Source organism: Paramisgurnus dabryanus, chromosome 12 (genome assembly GCF_030506205.2).
Source record: "Paramisgurnus dabryanus chromosome 12, PD_genome_1.1, whole genome shotgun sequence".
Classification (NCBI taxonomy): domain Eukaryota; kingdom Metazoa; phylum Chordata; class Actinopteri; order Cypriniformes; family Cobitidae; genus Paramisgurnus; species Paramisgurnus dabryanus.
The window spans coordinates 29,887,345-29,901,764 of NC_133348.1; the positions used below are offsets into that span (position 1 = coordinate 29,887,345).

General features: G+C 35.4%; 1 protein-coding gene and 1 long non-coding RNA gene across 8 annotated transcripts in view; both read right to left on the reverse strand.

Annotated features, from left to right (window-relative positions):
- cdk19 (cyclin dependent kinase 19) overlaps positions 1–14,420 on the reverse strand; it is a 76,134-nt gene that overhangs the window by 19,310 nt on the left and 42,404 nt on the right. For all 7 annotated transcript variants that reach the window (XM_065268734.2, XM_065268733.2, XM_065268732.2 and 4 more), the window contains 3 exons: positions 8,998–9,055; positions 2,386–2,517; positions 2,146–2,289 (listed from right to left, as the gene is read on the reverse strand). In XM_065268734.2, coding sequence (XP_065124806.1) covers positions 2,146–2,289; positions 2,386–2,517; positions 8,998–9,055 — 334 coding nt within the window. The remainder of the gene's footprint in view (positions 1–2,145; positions 2,290–2,385; positions 2,518–8,997; positions 9,056–14,420) is intronic.
- On the reverse strand, positions 5,389–8,979 carry LOC135750002 (uncharacterized). Its single transcript, XR_010532547.2, has 3 exons — positions 6,680–8,979; positions 6,369–6,583; positions 5,389–5,739 (listed from the first exon to the last, which is right to left on the reverse strand). It is a non-coding gene; the product is annotated as an uncharacterized lncRNA (long non-coding RNA).

Here is a 14,420-nt window from a genome sequence, read left to right on the forward strand (position 1 = left end):
TCATAATCATCAAAGCCCTAAAACAGGCATTGAATCGTCATTACCGTCACAATTTATTAGACAATTAGCCGTCACCCAAATTTTATAACCGCGACAGCCCTAAATATCACATGCGCAAACATAAGTAAATGGCAATGCTTGAACTCCTAGAAATACATATGCAATAAGGTCACAAAGATAACTACACCACACCTTTTTAGCGCCAATTATCCACTGCGCATTTTTAGCAAATACAGACATTCGACAGTCGTTTTTAACAACAAAATGAAGGTTTAAGTTGGTGGCGGTGGTTTGTAAACTCAGCAGCATCAGAAACGATAGCAGCCTCATCTGATATGGGACTTTTCCATTGCATAGTACCCCACGGGTTGTGTCAGCTTACTTTTGGGGCTTTTTCACTGGGTACGTAGTACCCAATACTTTTTTTGGTACCACCTCGTTTGGGGTTTCAAGCGAGTTGAGCTGATACTAAAACGTGACGTGAAAACACTGAAGATCACTAAAGATTGGTTTAAGAGAATCGTCACTACCAGCGTCAATGCTAAACACAAGATTAGCTTTATCTTCATGTTTGCCCTGTCTCGAGCAAACCTGTTGTTGTAAGATCCCAAACTCCCTTTTAGGGTTGAAAAACATCAACAGGCTATGAATCAGGAACACCATACCAGTGTTTTCCTTGCAGTTTGTGGCACGCACTTATGCACACCATTTTTGCAACTTAGCGGAGCGCGCTACAGGTGTTTTTACAGAAACTTTCATGTGAGATAGAGGTAGTGATAAATACGATGTGCAAACATCTGTTTGTGATGGTACAGTATTTGTTTGTTTTTGTGACAGACAGACTGACAAATAAATAACTGTGTGAGAAACACTGCATTTCAACGATGTTCGCTCCCACTTTTTGTATGATGTCACAGCAGTAGGCAGTGCAAAATAATGACACGCCTATAATCCCTCCCACTCTGAAGTGCTCCTAAACTCAATGGAAAACCTGACCAAGCCAAAGTACGGTGAGCTGAAACGACCTGACACGAAGTGGGGCATTTTGCTACAAAAAAACAAATACAACCAGACGTACCATTTGACAACACAATCGAGACAACAAACGAAACACATTTTTTTAGATTTCAAATGACATCACAGCACAAACTGAGGGGCTGCTCCGTCAAAAATTTCATTGAGATATTCCTGCAAGACAAGAATCCCAACAATATTTCCAGTTGAGCGAGATGGTCTGGACTCCTTCAGCATGGACAGAAACCTTTTGTCCATTACAACAAAGAAAAGAGGGCGTTGTGATGAATAAACTGAGACTTATTGTTGATGATCACTGCTCCGAGTTGGTCAATTATTTGGTCAAAAGTCCAATATTAAATATGTTCTCAGTTTGTGACACCACAGGAAAATGTGTTATTAAAGGCACACAAGGCAAGTCTGAGTATAATTTCTCTACTAGCTCCCCCTAGTGTCTGGGAGTAAATGCTTTCTATATCTGAGACTTTATAGACTGAAGGACACTGGGTCGGATACAGCGAACTTGCAAGTGGGGTATTCTTCCTACAGACGGTAGGGGCGGGCGAGAGAGTCTTCATTCGTCATGTAATGAGTCATTTAACCATATACCGACTTACGAAGATGATTTATTAACATAAAAATGCTGCCTTGTGTCCCTTTAACCACCCTGCCAAATTTGAATGATGAAAAAAACACTAAGTAAATTAAAAAGTTATCAAAATCTTCGAAGAATAAGCAGGATTGGTTTCTCTCAAATGCTGGGGTCGTGTCTGCTGCTGGCACTGAAACCACGCCCACTCGCGAGGAAGCTCCCATCTCTCTTAACTTCCAAATACCGCTGGATGCTCACAATTGTGTTAGGGGCGGGGCCATGCTCAGTGGCTCCAGTGCATCATCGAGCCACTGTTTTAGCCCCGCCCAATTGCTGGCAGATTGATGGTAAACACAGCATCACAGGTAAAGCGTCTTATAAGAACAGCAGACGATAAAGTGCAGATCACTGTACAATAGCACAATGTGTGAAATGTTGCTTTCCTAATACAGAACAATGCCTATAGATTTTCAAGCTAGTTTTTTTTATAAAAAGTTTTTTCAGAGAGTGTACAACAACAAGAAGAGAGAGTCGGTCACCTGCTGGGAATCCCATCACGCTGAATATGCGATCTAACTGGTCATGATGGAAAGGATTGCTGGTCTTTATGTCTTCTTGTCGACAATGGAAGATTGGTTCTGACGTCAACAGCTCGGCAAAGATGCAGCCTATTGCCCAAATATCTACAGTGAAATAAACATAAACAATAGCGATGTAATACGCACACATCTGAACAGTATAAAATAATACACAAAGTGAGAAATCACAGCCAAATGTACCGATTGCTTTGGTGTAGTGTCTCGCCCCAAGCAGAAGCTCAGGAGCTCGGTACCAGAATGTCACCACCACCGGGTCCAGATCAGCCAACGGCTTCAGCGGAGAATTAAACAGACGAGCGAAACCCATATCGGCTACAACGCACAAACGCAAAAATATTAGCGGCGCAAAAGGTAATGTCTTTAATTCCAAAAGAACCCCCATGTTGGTAAATACATGCATACATTCAGGGCCGTGCACAGACCTTTTGAGGGGCATGTGCTGAAACTGAAAAAGGGCACCCCCTCCAAATAAATATCACTTAATAATCATCTTAATAGCTTTATATTTATTCACTATTAATGATTGAAAAAAATCACTATTAATGAATGAAAAATGACATTTTATGATAGCTTGGCATTATACAGTGCAAAGGATATCTGCCCTTGTAAGTTGGCTTTAACAATTTACATCCTGGGTGTTTGTCTGTATTAGGCCTATTTGTAGTCATGTGTTTGTGAAGTGCTCGTGTGTACTCGCTCTTATTTAATTGTAGAATATATTAATTTTAATTTTTTCCTCTGCTTACATACATAAAGTTAAATAAAAATATGTTTGAAGAAAAAAAAGGTATTCTGTTTGGTTTTATAAGCTAATTTGTATTATTTGGTTACAGTTTTTCTGAATTGCTAAAACACTAACCCCCAATCTCTGAACCAAATTCATAGTGGCCTAAACCCTTTTGTCAAATCATGCACTCTTTTTGGAAAATTCTAAACACAAACTTCTCACTAAAACACACATTTCACACTGCAATGCACTTGTTTTATATATACTAAACACAGGCAGGCAAAAGTTGAACACAACTACAACACTGTTATCATCGAGTAAACACAACAACTCAAAATTCTACACACTTTTATCTAATGGTATTTTTTACCAATTGTGTGGATTGGAAACAGTCTGAGAGGCAGATGAAGAGTATGAGGAAGAAAAGGACACCAGAGACAATGCAATTGGCAAAATTTGCAGTTGGATTGCTGACTTTTTACAAAATACAAGTGCTGCTTACAGTAATATTGAAAACTTACTATTACTTGCAGTACTTACAGTAAAGTATTCGCTATATTCACTGAACTAAACTTGTGATTACAGTAATAGAGATTTTTAACAGTATTTGTCAAATGTGTTGTTTTATACAATAAACATGTATTTTTCTGTAAGCAGATCTCCTGGATGTTGTGTTTTCCATTTTTTAAGGTAGTGTCTAATGGATGCTTGTAGTGTTTTTTATTATAGACTTATGTGTGTATGATTTGAAAGCTTAGTTTGATTTCGAGTACAAGTGAAATGGTTTTGAAGGAATTGTTTGATTTTGCTAGAAGAGTCAGGGGTTCTGTGAATTTTGTTTAAAATTGGGATTTGTGTTTAAGGTTTTGAGAAAATGAGTGATGATTTCAAAAAATGTGTTTTAACAATTCAGAAAAACTGTAACATGTTTATGTATGTGATTGAGAAGAGGGGGAAATAGGATATTAAAGATCAAAATAGGAGATTATACTATACTATAGCCATACCATAAGCATATTCAACATGTATCTGCCTACCTGGTGCTGAGGACCAGGAACCTTGGTCTTTTGAAGGTGCAAATAACTGCATTACTAAAAATATATACTAAATACTAAATAGACTTAACTCTATGCAGTTGATTTCAGAATAAAAAGTTATGAACCAAATAATCATACAACTCCCTTGACTAATTCAAGGCATAAGATACATGCATATACAAAAAATTATATCCAGATTGCATACTGTAATGAGTGACAGGGCAATATAATGTACATACTTGTATCCTTTACACGTTTTTCGTCTCTATCCAGTTTTCCCAACTGGGCATCTGATGTCTAAGACCTTTCTAATCTGATATGTTTTTGGTGTTAATGTAGGCTAGACATTTACCCGCGCGGGCGCGTCTTCTCGCGTGAGATGTGTTGACTTTAGTTAAACGATTAATACGCGTCATGCAAAAAAAGCGGTAAAAACCCGACCGTGCATTCCGTATTGTTGTCACGGGTGCCCTTCACATGTGTGAACACTTGTTTAAAAACTGCTCGCGCTTTGTCAAAAACTCAATTTGGTCGCATTTTGCGCCAGCCCTTGCCAACATTATCTGTCTGCACAAGCGGAGGCTGCAGTTTCAGGACCGCAGTTTCAGGACCCTCGTTTTTTTTTAACAGCGCCATCTAGCGAAACTGTAGCCTCTGGTGGTGCAGGCAGATGCTACTCGAAAAAAGTGCCACAAATGCATATTTTCACCCAATTTAAACTACTTTTGAAGTTTTAGATGTTTTTAAAGGTTTATTACACCCAAATACTGCTTTCTTTATTGAAATTAAATCTGATTTTTAGGAATGTTAAGTAATTATTGGCTCTACATTGCATTATTTAATAACTCATCGAGTAAAATAAACAAGGAATCGTGTACTTTAGACTTTTTAGTCAATCACATATTCAAGTACAGAGGGAATACACAAGGATGACTCTGGGGGTAGATTTAAAATTTGTGTATTTATAAAATTATATATTGCAACAGTTGATATTTAACACACACAAAAAAAAATAGTGTAACACTTTACAATAAGGTTCATTAGTTAACATTAGTTAATGTATTAACTAACATGAACAAACCATAAGCAAAACATTTGTTACAGTATTTATTAACCTTAATCTTTAATTAAGCTAAATAAAGCGTTTAATTGTTTTTTCATGTTAGTTCACAATTCATTAACCAACTATCAAGTATTAGTAATTGTTAAAATTAACATTAACAAATATTAATAAGTGCTGTATAAGTGCAGTTTATTATTAGTCCATGCAATTAATGTAGTTAACTAATGTTAACTAATTAAACTTATTGTAAAGTGTTACCCAAATTTGTTAATGATGTGAACAACATAAGAACTGCATGGACAACGTCTTCACTGACTCCTAAGTGAGAGAAAGATAAAGAAATGAATGAAACCAGGAACATTTAGTTGAACATGTTCAACAACTCTTTAATTTTTGATTTCAAACTTTAAAGATTTTAGTCACCACAGAGCACACACATTATATACGGTACAAAATTATATCAATCTTCATACCAAGTAATGTTCATATTAGTATTGCATAGTGTTCATTACAGGATCAAAGGTTCTTGAAACATTCATGTCAATAAAGCACATCTGAGCAGATAAAAAATAATGATAGAGAGAGATAGATAAATATAAATATTAAATATTTAAAGCACACATTGTGATGTATGCAGCAGCAACTGGATGCTCTCCCCTCTTTTTTTCAATTGTTTGTCTATGATTCGATTAAATTCCTCCACTTCACTGAAATAGTACATAAAGAACATAATCACTGATTAACAAAAATGTTGTTAAAAAGTGGTACACAGTACATGACACAATCTAACACATGGTATTTTAAATTATAGTTTTTCAATTATTATGATGGCCTACTGTTATGTCTGACTATAAAAATGTCACATGTCTCAATCAACATTAAAACCACATCTAAATGAAGAGACATACTCATAACATGTATTGTGTGGTAACGTCAAAAAGGCTGACTGTGATCATGTGACAGTTAAAACATATTTATATTATTTTAACTAAAAAAAAAAAAACGAGTAACTAACTAACAAGTTTTTACAACCAGCGTAATACAGTTTTCTTGTACTGTCACTAAGTCAACACAAGCTTTTATGCAACAGTTTAATTAAACGAATGTGCTAACAAGTTATTTACAGCATTATTCTATAAAAAGCACGTTGAATGACCTCTGTGTATGAAATGTGATACACAAATAAACGTGCCTTGCCATATTACGTATGATGGATATCCAAGACTATTTAGCAAATCACAATCACTATGTTAATCGGCTATGTTAACTTTCCAATGAAATGCATCACGATTGTATTTAATGTTCAAATAAAAATTGATTCACACTTGATACTCACACTCTGCTTGTCATCCATCTTTGTTGGTCCTCTAGTTCGCTAGGTGGCGTTGTCACTAAAAACCTAGGGTCCTATAACTGCGGTCCTATGACTGCGGTCCCGAAACTGCAGCCTCCGCTTGTGCAGGCAGATGCTACTCGCCCTTGCTGCAGTTTGGAGCCCTTAGTGTCCCCTGATTGCCCACTCGACCAATCCCGTCTATGGATAATTCGGCTCTGCTCAAATTTATATAACATGCGCCGTTATATACATACTAGTGTTTCTTTCGTAATAAGACAGAATTGTACTCAAACAACAAGATACTTATTTACCGTTGTAAGACGTTCAGCTGCCTCTGACTGCTGTGAACTTCAGCTCGCTGCACTCAGGGGGCGGAGTTAAGAGGTTTGACAGACAGTTTGAGCGGATCCAAAAATATTTAGTTTTTAATAATTTTATTTGATAAATATATTTGTAAAACACACAGATAGACGTAAATGTTTAACAATAGCATTAATTTATATATTTAAAAAAATAATAAAACACCTCCAAAAAAGGGCACTTCGGAGTGTAAGGACAAAAAGGGCATGTGTTCTGCACAGGTTGAGCCCTATCTGTGCACGTGCCTGCATACATTGAATGCACTATAAGTCATTGGATAAAATCTTCTGTCAAATTCATAACAGTAAATGTAAATTACCTCAGAGACTCACTTATACCGCAAGGATGTCTATGGATGTACCCATTTCTCATTTCATAATCTACAGTAGTAACAACTTTAGTTAGTTAATTTACTGTAGTTAAATTCTTTACATGTTAAATATTCTTTACATACATGTTAAATTCTTTACATACATGTTAAATATTCTTACCATACATGTTAAATTCTTTGCATACATGTTAAATTCTTTGCATACATCTTAAACATATTAAATTCAAACATGGTTAGGTAATTTCATCCTCAGTTGAGCTTTGTTAACACTTTAAATGCTTTTTTTATTTTAATATATTTTAATATTAATTATAAAAAATGTAACACAAACAGGCCGATTAATTGTAAGGGTGAGAGATCGGCTTCTAAAATAATCATGAAAACTAAATAAGGATCTTGTTTTAGACGCAAATTGATATGCAAAGTTTTTAAGTGAAAGCCAACAGTGTCCATGGTGCTAAAAATAATACACATGACAGTAAAGAAGTCATATATTAGGTTTGTGCATACGTACAACCTGAAACTTAAGCTGATATTAACTGATATTCTTCACAAGTGTAATTCATATGCACATTTGGCTATGGGCAATTACATGTAAATGTCAACCTTATCATGAAAAGTACATTTTTTACCCAAAAAGTTTTTGCTGATATCTTACATGTAAATATTTGGTGGTTTAAATACCCATGCAAAATCACTGTTAAAGGTGCCGTATAATGTAAAACTGTAAACACCAAATTGTAAGCAAAAAGCTGAGATAATTCCATTTTTGTGAAGGACTTTTGATGAAGATCAGATTCAGAGCAATCCTCAAAACATACATGGACATACAGCTGTTATCCCAGGGTTTTATAAGCCACCTGGTGGATAATAGCGGTAATACGGATTCAGGGAAAGAGTTAATCATGACCCTTTCAAATAAGATAATATTTAAGAGCTGTGCCGAAGTTCCTCAGATGTGTGACATTAAGCTCTGTTTTTGGGTTTGTATAAAAATTTTATAAATAAAATTTAAGTCTATTAAATTGGAATATATGGGTAATATTTACTGATAAAAGTATAACATTTCCAAACGAATGGCACTAAACACATTTTTGTGGTGTTGTGTACTTTTCCTCCATGCTTACTTAATCTTTCTGTGACTGACGTGCTTCAAGAGATTTCACAACAAAGCACAGGACACGTTAAAGGGATAGTATACCTTTATTTACTCACCCTCATGTTGTTTAAACCCAAAATGTTTTTCTTGGTTCTTTACAAACCCAAACACAGATTTTTTGAGAAAGAAATGTTTTGGGTTTTCAAAACCTTTAAAGGCTTTAAAAGGACCCAGAAGTGTTACATTTATAACTCCAATTGACTTGTGATACATAATGTATGCGTCCTGGCACTTTTGGGTCCTTTTGAAGCTTAAAGAGGCGTCACCATCCACTCCCATAGTAACAAGAAAACCCAAAACAACAACTGTGTTTGGGTTCTGAAAAACAAAGAGAGACTTTCGGGATCAAACGGCATGAGGATGAGTAAATAATGATGAAGTGTTTGCATTTAGGTGAACTATCCCTTTAACTGTCCTCAGATGTGTCACACTAGTATGGTTGCATGCTTAGCATTTTTAATGAACCGACCGAACACTCATGTCTCCGTTCACATACTTGTGTGAAGTATGCTTCTGGTCAAAGCGCATTAGTGATACGGCTTGAATGCCACAGAGTTAACATTGAAAGACAAATCCAAACACAATAACACATTCCACAAGGGCTAAAAATAGTGTCTATAGCCCAGAATAGAGACTTATGTAAGACAATAGCTTGACCTCTACAGTATGTCGAAACCCTTTAAACCTTATTGGTGTTACCTGCAAAGACAATGAGTCAGAGGTAACCAAGCATTTATTCAAATAATACTATGGTACAGTTATAACACAGTTTTTCTTACCAATTTTGACCCTCCCTCGCTCTCGACCTTCACCCATCACCAAGATATTGGCAGGTTTCTGTAAGAGAGACATGATGTCACACAAAAGAAAAATATCTTCAACAAAAGCGTTAACAAAACAGATCGAATACGTTTTTAATAGGATGTAAATCTGAAAGTGGAGATATGAAGGTGCTGAGCCCAAGACAATATATTTAAAAACAATTTAACTTTCAATTTGTCAAATGTTTTGTGATATTTGTGAGAAGACATTTTCAGCTTTTGCAGAACTCACAGCCTTGATCAAGTCCTCAGGTGAAAGAAATGTAAATGACTTATCTGTCAATCACCCTATTTATTAGACATGACTTTGTCTAACAGACGTCCACATAAATCACACAGCCATAACACAGCTAGTTTGTTTATGAAAATAATCCCTGTATGTGTCTGCAGTGACAGGTGCTCTCTCTTTAAAGGGATAGTTCAGCCAAAAATGATATTAAACCCATGATTTACTCACCCCCAAGCTGTCCGAGTTGCATATGTGCAGCGTTTTTCAGACAAACACATTTTCGGATATTTTAGAAAATGTTTTAGATCTTTCAGTTGATTAAATGTAATGATACGGGGTCCACGACCTTCAAGTCCAAAAAAGTGCGTCCATCCTTCACAAAATAAATCCAAACGGCTCCAGGATGATAAACAAAGGTCTTCTGAGGGTAATCCGCGCGGTGTTGTTGTAGAAATATCCATATTTAAAACTTTATTAATGTAAATAAATACCTTCGGGTAGCACCGCCATCTTAGTCGCGTCCGCATTCAGGATGAGAGCTTACTCAGCCTACGGAGGCTACTCTGCTGCTGCTCTGTGCCCCTGCCCTCCGAATTTGTCATACGTCACTAAGAAAAGTGCGTACAATACGCTAATACTCTCTCCTGAATACAGAGGAGTCTAAGATGGCGGCGCTACCGGAAGGTATTTATATACGTTAATAAAGTTTTAAATATGGATATTTCTACAACAACACCGTGCGGATTACCCTCAGAAGACCTTTGTTTATCGTCCTGGAGCCGTTTGGATTTAATTTGTGAAGGATGGACGCACTTTTTTTGGACTTGAAGGTCGTGGACCCCGTAACTTCACATTTAATCAACTGAAAGATCTAAAACATTTTCTAAAATATCTGAAAATGTGTTTGTCTGAAAAACGATGGACATATGCAACTCGGACAGCTTGGGGGTGAGTAAATCATGGGTTTAATATCATTTTTGGCTGAACTATCCCTTTAACATCACACTTACGTTTGAGTTCATTTATAAGATACATCAACATATACAGTATATACTATATTCATTAAACCTAAGTTGTAGTTTAACTTAACCTTAAGGGGCGGTCCCCCAGGCAGGACTTAAGTCTAGTCTCAGACTAATTTAAAGAAATATCAATTTTTATAAAAAAATCCAGATAATTTACTCACCCCCATGTCATCCAAGATGTTTATGTCTTTCTTTGTTCATTAAGAAGTTGAGTTTTTTGAGGAAAACATTCTAGGATTTTTCTCAATTTATAAGACTTTATTGGACCTCAACAGTTACACATTATCAGGAATTGTTACGAAAGTAAAATATACCTTTAAATGGGACATTTCATTAAAATTTGACTTTTTCCATGTTTAAGTGCTATAATTGGGTCCCCAGTGCTTCTATCAACCTAGAAAATGGGAATAAGATCAATCCAGTAACTTAGTTTTGGTAAACTATTCTCCACAAGCATGTGAAAAAATTCACTGAAATTTGCCTCCCTTTGTGATGTCAAAAGGGGATAATACTGCCCCTTAATCTGCACTATCCAACCACGCCACTGCCATTTAGGCACATTTTTGCTCACACCTACAAAGCGACAATTTTAACATGCTATAATAAATTATCCATATGATATTTTAAGCTAAAACGTCACATATGTACTCTGGGGACACCAAAGATTTATTTGAAATCTTAAAAAAGTCTTGTGAAATGTTCTCTTTAAATATTAGTTTTGTCTTGATCAAAAACAACCTGCTTTGACATTTCCTAAAATATATCAGTGTGAGTGTCTTGTCTCAAGATGCACACCAGTAATGTTTATTTATAAAATATGTTTTTAAAGTACTTAAATATCCTAATTTAACTAAATTATACTATTTGTCTCAAAGTATTTAGTAGTGTGTCAATCTAAGTGTGTCATTTGTGTACCACTAACAGCAACGAACAGAAACACAGAAATAATGACATACGGAAGACATAATTCACTACTATTATTGTTTCTCTGTCCTTTCTCAAGACTAACATGATTGAATGACCTCTTTGAGAGATTAAAAGACAAAAAGATGAATGGGACAATAGAAACGCAGAGTGTTTTGCCACATATGTTTGCGTGTTGCATTGGTAACGTATCAGACATGCTTGACTTTCTTCTTTATGGAATGTTGCTATGGTAACAGCAGCCATCAAATCTCACTCGTAATTCACTGGGAAACAACACAACACAACCCTCCTACAAACTGCTGCTGTCATTCATGTTATTGGAGTCAATAGTAATCCGGTTTAGCAATACTTCCAATATTTTTCAGTCAGACAAATGTATTTATAGGGAAAAAATGATTTTATATATTTGCAAACAGAAACAAATATCAAATGGGATTGTCATTAAAAAAATACAATTTCATGTAGTGCTTTTTAAATTTTTTAAATCATTATCTTGCACAAGAAAACATTTTACATCTGAAATAAACACTGAGTTTATCTGCTGCTTTTCATTTAAGACTTCAGTATAAACACCTGCTGTTATCAGGAATAGAAAGCAAAAGTATGTGTCTGAGCCAGAGACTGATCTGGAATCAGTTCTACAACTCTTTACATATTTAGATTTGAATGCCTCTTTCAGTCCTGAACCTAAACAAAGTTATTTAAAAAAAATGATGTTTGTTGTAAATCAAAATGATTTCACTTTTGTATAAAATAAATATACTATTTATAAAGTATTTAATTTGAGATCAATTAAAAAGCAAGTGTGGCCAGTGTTTGGTAAGAATCCTGATAGGTGAGTTGCTAAAAAAACATTTATCAGCCTAAAATGTTTTGTTTTTATTTTATGATAATGGCCAGCTGTCTGAAACTGACATAGCTAACAAAATACAAAACTACATTAATAATAAATGGACATGAAATATTGATTTAAGTTCAAATAATTTTGTGTGAGAGAAAAACAACCGCAGTTGTGTGAAACCAACACAATTGTGGATGAAACAAAGTTTCATTTGCCGATCATTGTAAAACTAAGAGTGTGTTATTGATCCACACACATCATCAGAAATCGATCGCATTACATAAGAGTAAAGTTTCCACTGCGGTCTGAACCGCTGCATCTCACTCCATGTCAATCTCAGATATCATTAACACACACATTAAAGGAAAGGTTCACCCAAAATGTACACACCCTTATGTTGTACTAAACCTGTATGAGAATACAAAAGAAGATAATATGATAAATGATTGTAACCACAAAGTTGACGGATAGTAAGAAAAACAAATAAGTCCATGTGACCATAATTTATTAAAATATCATCTTTTGTGTTGAGCAGAATTAAGAAACATATACAGGTTTAGTACAACATAAGGGTGAGTAAATGATGACAGAATATTCATTTTGAGGTAAACTATCCCTTTAACACCAGCTGAACACAGCCATCACATCACAACAGCACTGCATTTATACAAAATATCAACATAAATATACAAAAACACAAAGCAAAACCTAAATGTCAGAGTACACTTTCATTTTCTGCTTTGACTGTAAAATGTTTCCTTACGTAAGAACATTTGTGTATGTGGATGGAAAATGTGATCATGTGTCTGGGTCTTGTGCGTTTGATGTGTAACGACATCCATAAAAACACACCTTTATAACAACCAGTTTCATGCTCGACTCACTGGAGTCTTAGACCTTTAACTCGGTAAATATTTAGTTTAAATATGGATGTTATTATGTTAAATTCATTTTAAATTAGGGCTGTCAAAAGCTTAACCGCAATTAATCACATACAAAATAAACGCTTGTGTTTGCATAATATATTTATGTGTGCATTGTGTGTAATTATTATGTATATATAAATACACACATACATGTATACATTTCAGAAAATTTTTATGTATATATTTTTTCATTTATATTTTTTATTTATATATTTATATTTCTTATGTATATTTAAATATATATATATATATATATATATATATATACTTAAAGGAAAACACCACAGTTTTTCAATATTTTACTATGTTCTTGCCTCAACTTTGACGAATTTATACATTCCTATCTTTTTTCAATGAGTGCACTTCATCTTTGTACAGCGCGTTGTAAATGTGTTAGCGTTTAGCCTAGCCCCATTCATACCTTAGGATCCAAACAGGGATGAATTTAGAAGCCACCAAACACTTCAATTTTTTCCCTATTTAAAGGCTGTTACAGGAGTAGTTACACAAGAAAATATGGTGGCACAAAATAAAATGTGCAATTTTTTAAGTGAAAAAAAAGAACTATATTGTATGGCGGAAGAGCACTTAGTTTGCAGCATTTCGACTTCGGGCATAATAATATAAGCCTCTTTCACACAGTAATTCTGGTTAATTACCATGAATTTACCAGAATGAATTTACCAGTAAATACAAAAATGTGGTGTTGACACATGCAGTGACGTTCCGTCTTTTTACCAGTAAGACATCATTCACACATCAGTATCAAAATACCGGTAAACTTGGAGAGAAAGCGGAAGTTACATGTGGCGCGCGGTCAGCAAGCTCCGTGTCGTATTTGTAAACAATGGTGGGTTATGACTTAATATCGTCGGTCCGGATTTTGTTGTTTTCACATCTGTGGCAAACGGTCGCAAAGTTAACTCGTGACCAAAAACATTGCGCTAGGCGGCATCAAACGGAACTTGCGTTTGCACATTAGGCTTCACAGAAGGTGTTGCTAAGGACTTCAGCAATTTGGCAAATAGATGGTAAGCTGTTTTAAACAACTTTGGTGAAGAAATGTGGATATTAACTTCAGGTGTGCTCAACTTTTAAGCAGCATGTCTGTGGAAACGAACGTAAACAGTGCGGGGGTAAACGCGTCATCTGTATAAAAACGTTCTGATTGGCCCGATCTGTCAGCGCAGTCTGACGTCGTCCGTTCTAAATGCCGGTAATCCTATATGTTTTCGTTCACACATAGCGCTTACCGGTAAATTACTGGTAATCTTACAACCTGTATTACTGGTAAATTGGGAGCACTGATTTAACGGAAAGGTTCTGTTCACACATGACATGTTAACTGCAATTTACCAGTAAAGACTGTATGTGTGAAAGGGACTACTGATGAAAGTTCCACAATACAATATAGTTCTCTTTTTTATTTGCTT